Source organism: Aspergillus alliaceus (genome assembly GCF_009176365.1).
Source record: "Aspergillus alliaceus strain CBS 536.65 unplaced genomic scaffold BDW43scaffold_50, whole genome shotgun sequence".
NCBI classification, from domain to species: Eukaryota; Fungi; Ascomycota; class Eurotiomycetes; order Eurotiales; family Aspergillaceae; genus Aspergillus; species Aspergillus alliaceus.
The window spans coordinates 188,771-201,987 of record NW_022474733.1 but is presented as its reverse complement, the minus strand read 5'-3'; the positions used below and the strand labels follow the sequence as shown (position 1 = coordinate 201,987).

At 43.3% G+C, this 13,217-nt stretch overlaps 4 protein-coding genes across 4 annotated transcripts; 2 read left to right on the top strand and 2 right to left on the bottom strand.

Annotated features, from left to right (window-relative positions):
• Positions 1 to 603, top strand: BDW43DRAFT_314728 (uncharacterized protein; the record flags this gene model as incomplete). The annotated part of the gene is made up of 1 exon (XM_032047882.1): positions 1 to 603. The coding sequence occupies one exon, from the start codon at positions 1 to 3 to the stop codon at positions 601 to 603; it is 603 nt and encodes a 200-aa protein (XP_031896529.1).
• Positions 604 to 2,825: 2,222 nt separating this feature from the next.
• On the bottom strand, positions 2,826 to 4,474 carry BDW43DRAFT_302966 (alpha/beta fold hydrolase; the record flags this gene model as incomplete). Its single annotated transcript, XM_032045337.1, has 2 exons — positions 2,826 to 3,845; positions 3,914 to 4,474. 2 exons carry the CDS (start codon positions 4,472 to 4,474, stop codon positions 2,826 to 2,828), a joined length of 1,581 nt encoding a protein of 526 aa, XP_031896528.1.
• Positions 4,475 to 5,546: 1,072 nt separating this feature from the next.
• Positions 5,547 to 7,084, bottom strand: BDW43DRAFT_314726 (uncharacterized protein; the record flags this gene model as incomplete). The annotated part of the gene is made up of 2 exons (XM_032047881.1): positions 5,547 to 6,931; positions 6,991 to 7,084. 2 exons carry the CDS (start codon positions 7,082 to 7,084, stop codon positions 5,547 to 5,549), a joined length of 1,479 nt encoding a protein of 492 aa, XP_031896527.1.
• A 4,833-nt stretch (positions 7,085 to 11,917) lies between these two features.
• BDW43DRAFT_314725 (uncharacterized protein) lies at positions 11,918 to 12,376 on the top strand (the record flags this gene model as incomplete). The annotated part of the gene is made up of 3 exons (XM_032047880.1): positions 11,918 to 12,028; positions 12,083 to 12,208; positions 12,260 to 12,376. The coding sequence occupies 3 exons, from the start codon at positions 11,918 to 11,920 to the stop codon at positions 12,374 to 12,376; spliced, it is 354 nt and encodes a 117-aa protein (XP_031896526.1).
• Between the last annotated feature and the right edge of the window lie 841 nt (positions 12,377 to 13,217).

The window sequence follows — 13,217 nt, the reverse complement described above, 5'->3', positions numbered from 1 at the left end:
ATGTTCCAATGTTTCAAACACTCCAATCGCTTCAAGCAACCAGTTGACCCTGCAGCCAACGGCTATACGCTGGTCAAACAGGAATGGCTGGAGGGCGGTATCTGGCATATTTGGAAGGTCAATAACGATACAAACACTATCGGATATCTCAGCAAGATCGGTGTCGATCCTACAACCAACAGAATATGTGTGTTTGAAGTCAGTACAGACACTGACAAGTTCCCGACTAATAAAAAATTAAAACTACGGGACTTTATAATGGGAATATGGAAGATAAAGCATGAACAACAGCCCGGAGACTTACACAGCATCATTTTTCAAAATGTTGTTGGCGGGGATGTGCAGGCTGTTTGTGATGAGGCATGGAGCGTGATGATGAAGCCTATTAAGACCGAGCCGTTATGTATCAAAGCAAATGGAGCCACGCCAGAAGAGAAGAAAGCATTTGGTTTGCTGAAAAACATCTTCTTCTGCAGAGGAGTGCAGCATATGCTGGATGAGTATGAAGATTTAAATGGCAAGATAATCAAAGAGTATGTGTTGGTGAAACCACCACCCTCTCAGAGCTTGCAGATTGAACTTGTCATAGGATCTGCGAGATAAAAGAAACCATGGATATTAATTACATATATTTGGGATATGGCTATGTTTCTGTCCGTTGGAAATTCTAGGGGTACTTTTTCTCCTTAATAGTTCGTTACTGCGTCAGAATTGGCTTTAATATATACATCTATTTAAAAACTTTCATTTATTGCAGACTAAAAATGGTCTCTCTTCTAATCAATGGTAAGAAGCATCGAGAGTAGAAAATCGGCGTTCTCATCGTTGCCTGGTTTGCAATGTTGCTGTTACCGTTGAGCTTAGCAGCTGAACACCAACACAATGGAGAGCGGCAGAGGTGCGCATTATACTGGCGCCTAGCCTAACTACCATAGGCCGCGTATATGCTTCTGAGAAACGCGATGTGAAGAATCTTGTCGTACTAGTCCCACATTTCTATATGCCAGGAATAGTCATTACCTTTGGTCTCCATGGCTTGGACACTGTTGGCAAAGCTAGTACAGAGACATTTCTATTGACTCAACTCCATTGCTCACGTGTGGCCCACCATCTTCTTATTATTTCGCTTTTTTCTTGTTGTTTTGATATGTTAGAATCCTAGGTTCCTTATCAACTGGAGCTCTCTTGAGAATCTAGCATTTCCAACCATCTTGTACATGTTCTTTCTTCAATTTTAACTATCGCGGCTCTCATGCTGCTGTACAAGTGAACCCGAGAGAAGTCATTTATAAAGTCAGAAATGATTGACTTACTTATGGGAAAAGCTTTGTTGAACGCTAGAATTATTTTCTTGAGTTGTGCTTCTAGGTTGCGGCTTAAATTGCCATCCTTCTCGATACTGGAGAGCATCTCGTGTTCATTGTTTTTTTAGATGAGCGAGAAAGTCAGTCTCCCAGCGTTGGATCTGGCTAACTGGACTTCCATCGCTAAGACCGTTGATACCAGCGGGCATCATTTCATCGACAGCCATTGGGGTTTACTGTTTTTGCTTCAGGAGCTCTGTTAAATGCTCACCACGTCTGAAAGTTTGCTTGGTGGCAGCATCAAGGTCTGATCTAAATTGAGAAAATGCTGTAATCTCGCGGTACCGTGCTAGATAGAGCTTGAGTGAACGAGCAACTTGTTTCATGGGCCCAAGCTGAGCTGCGGAGCCAACTCGAGAAACAGAGAGCCCAACATTAATAGCAGGTCGGATGCCTCTATAGAAGAGAATAGAGGTAAAATTCATCCAGGTAGGCTTCACGTCCAGGGGGCCGACGAAGCAATAGTGACATCTGACGGTAGGCCACTACATGCTTGGGCAAATCATCATAGATGATAATGGCGTGCTGACCATTGTCGCGAAACCACTCACCCATATGTATGATTATAAATAGTGATAATCCTCCTAAGATTCGCAGTCTAGAAGTGCCGCTATAAGGGCAATGGAGCAGATTTGGAACAAAAACTAATAAAGGAACCTAATCGTGTATTAGAGATGGTAGCCAACCATAGTAGCATAGCATTGCGCGTGTTGTCTTCAAAGATTAATTTCTGGGCGTCCTCCTTTCCTTAGTCGGCCAATAACACCGCAGAATGCTTCTGCAAAAGGCAACGCTACTCTATAGGCGAGTTTTCAGTGATAAACGAAAGTTTTTTTCTATTGAAGTCTGTGCAAAATCTCCCTCCGGTGTGAACTAGGCATTTCTGAGTATTTGCAATTTCCACCAAACGCTATAGCAACATGGGGAAATGATCATTGAGTTGGTTTGTGAACTTAACCCGAACGGCGAAAGAACATTTGGAGTTGACACCAAGCTAGACTTGGTTGATGAGAATGCCGGAACTGAAGTCGCTGATCTTTTTGAAAGGAAAGAGGTGCAAATGAAACAATGAAGGGATTATGGAAAAGAGAAGGTAACTGCGAATCAGGAGATATCTATATCAAGCATAGACTATCTATCTCTTATTCTCCAATTCCCTATACCAAAAATGATGCGGCTGTACTCAATATCCCAAGCTGCTCGACTATAACGTAGCGATACTCAGGCTCCACTTCCGGTTCATACTCAACAAATTCAAGGCTTGAATTGTACTCTTTTTGGTTGAGTCGAACAATGAAAATTTCCACACCGTGTACCGCCCTTGGGGGGAGGTCTTGTGCGTTGAAACTAGTATGGCTCACTAAAATTCTACCACGATAGTCACATATTTTCCCTTTATAATTTTGCTTTTATTTCAGCTCAATACATGGCCAAGGGGATCCGTCCAAAGCAGGAAGGTACTCATCCTCTCGGTACTCTGTACTTGGCAGCGTACTTCTTGATGGCTGTAACAATGGGCTTCCTCGTTTCTTGGTTATCAAACACCTGCGCATGATCCAACATCTCATACCAGATAACTTCTATCCGTGGCGGCTTCCATTGCCCAGCTCGCATTTGAACGTTGGGAGCCTCAGGTCGCCCTATTAGTGCCTTCTCGCCATTTGTGACCATTTTTCTTGACACAAGACTGTTGAGGAGATATTTCCTGACAGCCTGCGTATCTACGATCAAATCCCGACCACTTAACACAACGATAGTATCTCTTTGACTTTGCCAATTGCCTTGCTCCTCGATCATAAGGTCTTTCTTCCATAGTATGCTCTCACTCCAGCAAAAGTGCTTAGCCAGAGTGTCTGCAACACCAATATCGCTGCTTGCAAAGTAATACAATTGATGTTCATTTGCGTGAACTGGCTTGCGGACTAGGAAGTTATAGGTCACCTCGGGTAGATGGAGGAGAAAGCAGATGGGATCTATGAAAACAAGAGGACCAGCGAGTGTGGCGGTAACTGGGGATTTTATGACATGGGTCGCGATTATGGAGCCGTAGGAATGAGAGACCAAAACAAAGCGTCCCCATCTATGGTGTTCTACAATTGAATGGATCTCCGATACCATGTCGTCTTTGCTGAGTGCTGGGTGAGTAATTCGCGAGCTGACAGGCATGATCTCCAGGGCGATGACACCAATCTCACCATCATCTGTTTCATGCTGCGTATGAGTGGTTAATTCATGTAAGAAACTAGTGTAGGGGTACAATCCGACTCCGATTCCATGCAGGAACAGTACCGGTAACCTGTTCTTTGCTGTGTGTTTTCTGAACCAATAAGTAAGGTGGGTCGCCGGCGATCTACCAGAGGCCAACAATGTAAACGGTCGAGGGGGGAAGAGCGTAAAAATTCGCATGCGCGAAGTGCGATGGAAATGGAATCCATTATACTTCATTAAGCAAATTGTAACTGCATCAACCATGAAGATACACTGTATAATGAGCTGATCAGGCTTTGCTCGGGACTATTACAAGTAAAGGTTTGGGGGGTTGGCCATACAAGATACCACAGAATGCTGCGATGAGAGCAATGCCCTCGGCTTACTTTTCGTCCCATATGCTCCGCACTACCTTTCCCTAACGGCAGCTCCCTCTTGAGAAGCTTTTCCATCTGTGCTGTGTAAATCTCGATTTCCTCAGTCTGTCCATCTGTCTGGTTGTCGTTGAAAAAGGCCCATCTGATGAAGTCCTTCAAGTTATCCCTTTTAATTTCTTCGCGCTTTGCATTGTTGAACCACCGCTGCAAGTACACTTCTGGCTCAGTCACATTACTCATGCAACAGTTGAATAAGTGTCGTCTCTCTATTAGAGGTAGGGGCTTAACATGGTAGGTTGAATGCTGTAAAAAGTATCTATACGGTACGAAAAAAAGGATGAGGAAGGCTGCTTCCGCTCGGAGATATATATCAATTGGCAAGGGAACATGTACTGGGTGGAAGACCGCCAAACAAGGCGAGAACACGAGCCACATTGAATAAGACAGACTCATAAAAATGACAGAACGGAGGCAGAGGATAATAAATCGAATAAAGATATACGCCGAGATAGACTTTCCTATCATGGTGAAGCGCAAACGACGGGATCTGTCATCTGTTCTCGAAGACGATTTTGTATAGTGATCCTTGGAAGAATGGATCACTAACATCCCAAGAGCTTGGTGGGTTTTAATAATATCATTTTTCGGGAACTACGGAAACCGAGTAGTAACGAAATGCAACTTTGTCATTTTCTTGCTGCTGCATGTTAATGGTTGTGCCATCTATTGACGTAATTGGGAAGCGGGCCGCGATGACTGCAAGCTAGCCACCATCTTGTGTGTTCCGTCTAGAATATCATTTATCTAGGAAGTTTGAGATAAGTGTCTACAGTGCATCATGGTGTCATACTTATATAGAGCAGAAATATATCGCAAACTACTCGTTGACAAGGTACTATACATTACAGCTGTACCGTATTTCCTCGGCCATCCGGCCACCCGGCCGCCCTTTTATTAAAATTGCATTCCTATAAAAAGAATTAGGTAGTTCTATCAATTCGCAGTCCTTAATTCTATGTGCCTGTCTATCACAGCTAGAGTATTTAGATGGGCGCGTTTAGGGGCCGATTTACCAGATAAGGTTGGATCTGCCTCTAGCTTTAGAGCTTTACCTGTATATGCTCTGCTCGCGTACATATTTGAGATTATCAAGCGAAAGAAAGTGACTGCCTTTGAGAAAGGATAGACGGACAGAACTACCTAAGGCTAGACATGCAGCCGGATCTGACCTAATCCCTTATTCTATAAGATACGTGAGATTCATAGTTGTGGATGTGTGCATGGAACTATCTACAAGCGCATAATTAGGCCACGCGTGCTTCTCTGCTGTGGGAACCCACCACTAAGGAGTAAGGTAACTAGTTTTAGATACAAGCTCCGTTGCAATGAATTTGAGGCGTACCTGTGAGCGAAAAGTGTTGCCAGCCTTCTGGCACGTGATTATATGAACCCATTATGAACCCATTATGAACCCATTCCGTTCCGCGCATGAAGTATTATCGTCACAGCAAGCTATCTGTCACTTTACCACCCTCTTTTGCGTCAGATTGTTAGCCGTCCCTAAAGATGTTTTGGTTGGTTTGGGAGGCATACCGAATCAATGAGCCTTTAGAAGCATTTCACTTATTCTATGCTCCTTCGCATATTCCATCCCTTGTTTATGAGCCGCCAATTCGGGTTCCGAAAAATCACCCCAGGTTTTTAAAGACGGTGAAACGTGGACCACAGACTCATCTCCCGTCGGCTTCTTGGAAATCACACGGGTACAAAACTGATCAGGTTTTGGCCCAGAACTTGACAGAAGAAGGTACCGAAACAGGCTTGCGGAGCCACTTTCCAATCCCCCATTAAACGAAACATCCACTGTATGAGTTGGCCCTCGGATAGTAATTCCAACTTCAAGATAATTTTCGTCCGAGTTGCACTGCTCAAATTTCACGTGCACTGGTGATATTCTCGTCACCCTCCAGCCCATCTTGTTTTCTGGTATGATTTCCATGCCTGGGAGATAGGTAATCTTGCATTCAGCCCATTGTAACCTTTCGTTTCGAGCTGAAATTGGTATAAACTTGAGCCTTCCCTTCAGCTCCATGAAATTACAAATGTAATCAAGTGCTGGCGCGAGGCGTTCGCCGATTTTCTTTTGGGAAGTTTCGTTACTTCCTTGCAAGAACGTGTCAAGTCTCTGGATCTGGGTATTAGTCATGGCGTCTCTCTCGTGGAAACGATTCGATTGCCAATTCTGGAAGGCTTCCTTGCTGGCGGGATCATTTGCCAAAATCGCAGCGTAACCAGCGTCACCTCCGAGGACTTTGCACTGAGTTGTGCGGACGTTCAAATACCGCCTGTATTCATCCTCATTTTCCACCCCATAGCTCCCGCCCATGATCCCCTGATATTCCGCTTTGACATGCGCGCTGAACTCATCCCGCATGTTTTGTGAGGCCTGCTCACGTTCAACCCTGAGTTGATATCGAGTGCCCATATGACACTGCACTACGAGATGAGTGCCCCAAGTTTCGAAAAACGACTTGAACACTTGGTATATGGCCGGACGCTCCTCCCAGGAAGGCAGTTGTTCCGCGGCATTAATGAAGCCCATATTTACAAAGCTGTAACATCGATCGCGATCCAGATATAGCCTGTAGGACTGCTGATCGAAGCTGTATATACCGTAGAGACTGTTGAATCGCAGGGAAGGCTCATAGCTGTGCTGCGAGTTGGAGGATATTGAAATACCAGCGTAGCGACCACTCAAACTCATATTCATCCCTAGCTTAGGGGCTAGCTCTGATCCCATTTCGCATATGAGGTCGTTCCTCGAGGAATTAGTACCAAGATACCTGTATTCCACGTTATCTGGGACCAAGTATGGCTTTTTCTCCCCTGGCGGCTGGGCTTTGTTTCCAGTTTTGGCCATCCCCACGATTAACCTCTGCGAGCCATTTTCCAGGACGGCTCTGTAATCGAAGGGGTCAATATCTTTTAAGCCATAAATTAGCAATTTGATGTAATTAACATAGACGTATACTACTTCATACATGGCAATAACATGTTCACTGCACGACCGAGTATATTGCATATTGGAAGGATTTCCGGACCCTCGTGAGAGGTCGACGCTGTATGCACGTCCATTTCGACACGTAAGGCAGCTGGATTTACTTTTCAAACCACATGAGCCTAAAGGGCTGTTTCCAGAAACAATGTAAAGCTTCATGGGTTTGCTAACATCGGAGTTTCATGAAGGAGACGGTAACTATGTTGGAGATATCGTGCGTGGTAAGGACGGCATTATTGAGTATGCTGCACATCTGCCATATATCACCTAGGAGAGTCGGTGCCACTGGATCGAAGTCAAGAAGTTACGTCATGCATACCGCAACTGCTGCCCTCGCCACATTGGTATATTTCCCGGGGCGGCAACGGTCGGTACCTCTAGGGAATGCTATACCTGCAGAGCGACATTAATGTCTGCCATACTTGTAGAGACCTCTGATTTGGCCGTCGACATGACTACGAAAACATTCTTGCGTGAAGCACCCGCACCGTGTAGCTATTTCCAAACTAAACGACCTACTTAAACTTGCCAACTAAATCCACAACACCAGTACTAGGCGCGAACTTACTGTATAGCCAATGCTAGAGTAATCACTTTACCCCACATTCTGTGAGCCTGAACTCATTGATGCATTGTGTTGAGTGTTTTAGGGCTCTGTAACCTAACTGCCAAGCGGGCCGCGCACATCCGTGTGACTACACATATATTGATTCTTGCATATTTATCTATTATTCAACAGGGTTTATCGGAGAGAAAATTATACCCGAATATATTATAGTAAATCTACTCCTAGAGCATTAGTACAATATTACGGGGGGTTTCAGAACTAGGCTCTCGTCGATAAGACTGCTTACGCCCGTCAGAGGTGCGTCAAGGCAGACATATTCCTTTTGTATTCCATGGTTAATGACTTAGTGTAAGTATCATAGGTAACTCTATATAGTGGGGAGCCATGGATTACCATGCTGAACAGAATTGTAGTCCTTGGGTGTTGCTGTCAGGGTTTCGTTCGCTAGCGTGAAAGATATTGTACGGCAGACCCTTGGGACAAAAGGGAAAAAACTGAAATTTCATGTTCACGCTAGTATTCTGCTGGCAGATACTTACATGACTTGCTTCGTTTCACCAGTTAGTTACTTATCCTGAGCATCACAGGTGCAAGCCCTTGCTCAGGTTGTTGTACACAGGGCCTGTATAACTAGGGTACTAGTATTGATATAGATTCTAAATAAGAGTTTATATATATCTCTATAGAACAATTGGATTATTTTTATCTCTATTCTTTTTATCTAAGATAATTAGATTCTCTGGTACTTTGCCTTTCTCAGGGTCTAAGTGTTAATTGTAGCTTAGAGAGCCATAGATAATAGAGAAATAGCATGCTACAGCACTGCAAGTAGCAGGAGTAGAGAACTGGATTTCTATTAAATAATCTACTACTATATACAGAGATTAATTACTGGCTTCTAAAGCTATTAGAATACAGTAAGGATTTTACTGCAGTAGATAGTATATAATTGTATATGCTACTGTATTAATCTCAGGTACTATAAGATACGCGTAATACTAAATTAATCAGATATATATAGATATTTTCTTTATTTCCTAGATTATATATATAGCTGTCTAAGATAGCTATACTCAGCAGGTAAAGTATATAGCTTCTTATATATTACTAATATATAATATAGGATTATAGTCTTTAGCTATAAATTAGTAATTGTTATAGATAAAATAGCGATTCAGCCTGATAGCTGTATAGGATACCCTAAGCCAGGTATATAAATAATCAGAATATATTATTTATATAAAGATCAGTAATCTCTGCCTTATAAGGCTCAAGATTAATTGCTGGACAAGGCATGATAATGGCTTGTATAATAGAATCTAACTCTTGTAGAAGTAAGCTACACCGCTGGTTTTAAAGAGATCTGAGCTCCAAGCAGGGCAGGCAGCAGGGCGGTAGACAAAATGATTACATGAAATTTCAGTTTTTTCCCTTTTGTCCCAAGGGTCTGCCGTATATTGGCCCTTTTGAAAGCATGGCTAGAGTATATGTAAGACCACATTTTCGCTTCCGAGTGGGACTACCTAACAGCGCTTGTGCCATTTTAGAAAACACCTGTCACGGTTTATATTGACCAAACGGCCCAGACAAAACGCACATATACTAACGGGCGGTAGTTGAATGGCAGTGTCGGCATAGTGGCGGAGTAAATGTACCATGTGGTTCATATTGTTCCCATATCTAATGAATGGTGACTTCACCCAGAATTGCGACTGAAGGTTTCCTAAACTTTATATCAATAAAGAGATTACGTCAAAAGCGTTGCATTACCATAACCTTGTTAATATTATCTACTAAGTATAAAAATGACTAAAAGGGGTTATTTTAGTCCATAAAGCCTTTGCTACAATTAGTCCCTATAAGAGGCGGCTGATTTTGCAGTAACAATTTTTCGTATTTTGAATTTTGAATGTGGTGTTTTTATGTTGCTATTAAAGCTTGGTATTGGAGATGTTTATCATACACTGACTATATCCGGTATTAAGATATCGCTACATCAAATTTTCCCTTCTCTAAATCCTAGTATTGCTGTTGCTGAATTCGCTTGGTATTACCGCTAGTTCTAATGAAGAGAAAGTAATCTAGATTAGAAACTCAGGGAGTATCCTAGGAGGGCGCACGGAAAACCGGATAAGCAGTCATCCATAATGGTAGTGGCAGGGATGATGGAACTCATTTAATGAATGTTTCAAGTCTAAGAATACTTTAAAAGGAAATCCCTTAGCTATCATCCAAAACTGCTCTAAAATAGCCACCCACAGAAGCCAAAGGATAACAAGCAATACAAGCCACTAGGAAAAGCTTGTTGGCCTCCCACCTGTCTTTTTTGTAGAGTCTGGCCCTGATTCGCTGTACTCTCGTGTATCTTTCTTCTTATTGGTTAATTCTGTTTCCTTAAGCGGTCTTGTAAGCAATCAGTGAATGAGTGGTAGTCATATAACCCTTTGTCTATAAGGGCAACATAACATAATAGCTTTATGTTTTCTTTTCTTTTCCTCTCTTTACTTAGTCTCTTCGTGATAGACTACCTAATCAATGATTGAATCAGGCAGAGTCCCTTACACTCCCTGGCTTTTTCTAGTTCCATTTTGAACTTCTTATATGGTATGCTACATCTCCTGTGCTTGCCACTATTCCTGATTTGCTCATTTATATATAGTGCTCGCATAATATACAGCTGGTTACAAAACAGTGCAGAAGTTCACGCTCAGACTGTTTCTCAAACTCCTATTTAAAACAAGCTAAGCCTCGTTAGTAAGATTATCCAAAAAGCTATTTACAAACTCATATATTTAATAATTATAAAATTGCCAATACTTCAATATACATTATAGTAATATTTAAAATTAGTTGTACCTCTAATCTCTTTGTTTCATAAGATCCCCATCTCTTTCATCTATGTAAGTTATTGCCACATCTGTCACCATTGTGGTACAGCCAGTTCGATGAAGTGTTCTTTGTACACCGGCAGCCCTATAGCAATATTTGGAGTCAGATCTGCTCTCCAGATCCTCATGGATTGAATCGCGGAATCTAAATTGAATGCCCTAAGCTAACTTAATTTCCACCCCGAGCGATCCGTGCTACATTGTACTGGATTGACTGGTAATAGTAAATGAGTCATTGCTGTGGTACCGCGATTTCCGATTGACTTAAGGCTGGTAGAGATTTGAATGGAAACCCTGCGCTCTACTATCTACTACGCCCTAGCTTAGCACTTTTCCACTAGGTAAGGTTCCTCCATGTATATGAGTTTATTTCGACCCACCTTGATTTCAGGCATCCTCCTGTATCCACATCCACATCCCAACGAACCAGAGACAGTGCCTGGGTCACGGAGCAATTCCTTTGTATTTTGGGATTGAATAGGCTGGCTTTAATGATCTGCAGGATTTTCTTTACTGATTGGCTCACATCGAATTCTATCACATACCCTGGACGTATATCGCGACAAAAAGGTGCTCCACAATGTGGACCCGTGATAGCTCCGTCTTTACACATGGACTTCTCAAGGTGTTTATCCTATTCGCACTACAGGTTTTCCTATTCACGGGAGCAAGAATTGGTGCTTTCATTCTAGATGCGAAACATAGGAACCAAAGGGGCCTCCGATATAAAGTAAGATAATCAGACCCAGATCCTTTGTCCACAGGTTTTGTCTTTCTGACATTTCATAGCATATCGAGCTTATCCTGTTGCTATATTACTGGCCCAACAGCTATGCCGTGCGAATACATCCCTGGAAGGGAATGAATAAATTGCCGTCGATTCCGGCGATGATTACGCGACCCAATATACAACGACCGATTCGGAGGTAACCTCCCTTCGTAGGAGCATCGCCGACTATATCTGCGAGAACGGCCGACGCTATGATGCGTACCACGCGGGATCGTATTGGGAATCTAACGACCAAAGTCCATTGATGCGAAGGAAATCTGCCATCACCTGTACGGGCTGATACTACATGGTCAATTATACTTCGCTCCAATAAAAGATCCCAAGCGGGTTCTCGACGTTGGTACAGGGACTGGATCATGGGCCGTCGAGTGTGCCGATGAACACCCGGACGCAACAGTCATTGGAACCGATCTTTCCCCGATCCAACCTAATTATGTCCCGCCGAACGTATATTTTGAGATTGGCGACTGCTGCGATGAATGGATTTACAAAGCGCCATTTTACTTTATCCATGTGTGCGGGCTATCCGGGTCTGTGTCGGATTGGGGGAGATTCTACGAGTAGGTTTTGAAGTATACATTCTATAGCCCAGTTCCTGCTGTTCATCCTAATTCTATTGATATATAGACACCTTCAACCCTGAGCATACCTGGAACAGGTCGAAATGGGCGTCAACCTCGTGTCAGATGACGGAAGCACTATAGGCACTGTGTACGAAACCTGTGGCACAAAGAGCCTCGAAGCGGGCGACAAATTCGGCAAATCATTGCGTATTGTCGACGAATTGAAGCATTGAATGATTGACGCTGGCTTTGTTAACGTGGTTGAGCGGCGGTACAAGTTGCCCATGGGTCCTTGGCCGAAAGGCCCGCATCTTGGAGGACCTGGCTTTCGGATCGTTGTGGACGAGAGTCTAGAGATGTGGGCGACGATGCTGTATACTAAGGTCCTTGGAGTAACTGGAACCTTTCAAGGGGTATAGACAGTAGCTAATGAGGTATGCTAGTGGACGAGAGAGGAGGTCGAGATGATCTTTGCAAAAATGCGGGAGGAGATCAATAATCCAAGTCTGCACGCGGACATCGAGCTATCAGTGTTGTATGGGCAGAAACCCGAGATTTAGCCTTTGCCGTGATTCCATGGAAGCCAATGGCAAATATTGACATATTGTTAGATATCAGAGCAGCGTCAAGGCCGACAAAGACTCGGCGTCAGCCAGTTTACCCCTTTTTGTCCCTGCCAATTGGAAGAGTTGCTTGCCCATCCCCAAATTCGCAACGTTGGAAATTAGTATAGGCTTATGACACGGATCATGGAAGTCGGAAGGTAACAATTATTGAGCCCTTGTCAGGGCCTTTAGGTGGAACTCTGCCTGAGGCACCAAGACTGCTTATTCACTGTTGATCAGATCCCACAACATTGATACCCCACAGTTCCTGTATGATAGAATGCTTTCCTTCTTTCTCTTTCCTTCTCTACGTTTGATGTTTCGTTAGATCACCGCGTTAGATATGAATGATACATTGTTCCAATGTGTATACGATCATCACAACCTTGTTGATCTCGGGCATCCTGTCCGAGAAGTGCCGTCCATGTTAAGGTTGAATCTTCTCCTATAGAGCCGAGATCTTGTGCCGCTTGGTTTAGTATAATTATGAAACGTCCGTCCTGAACATCTCTTCTCACGATCCGGGTCTTCCTTGAACACGTCATTTCGATTATTGACTATCAGCTATTGATCTTGTATCTTAATGCGATAGAGAAGCTCGGTGCATATAATCCTCAATATTTCAGTATTATTCCCGAGACAGATAAACCCTGTGAGCAGTTGGACAGTGAATGAAACTGATTGAAATGCAACCGATTAGGCGGATACTCAGTGCTCACGGAAAACCAATCAACATCATTTGAGAACTACCTTATACTGACATGCTGTATTGACTTGTTGGGCAAACTTCTACCCC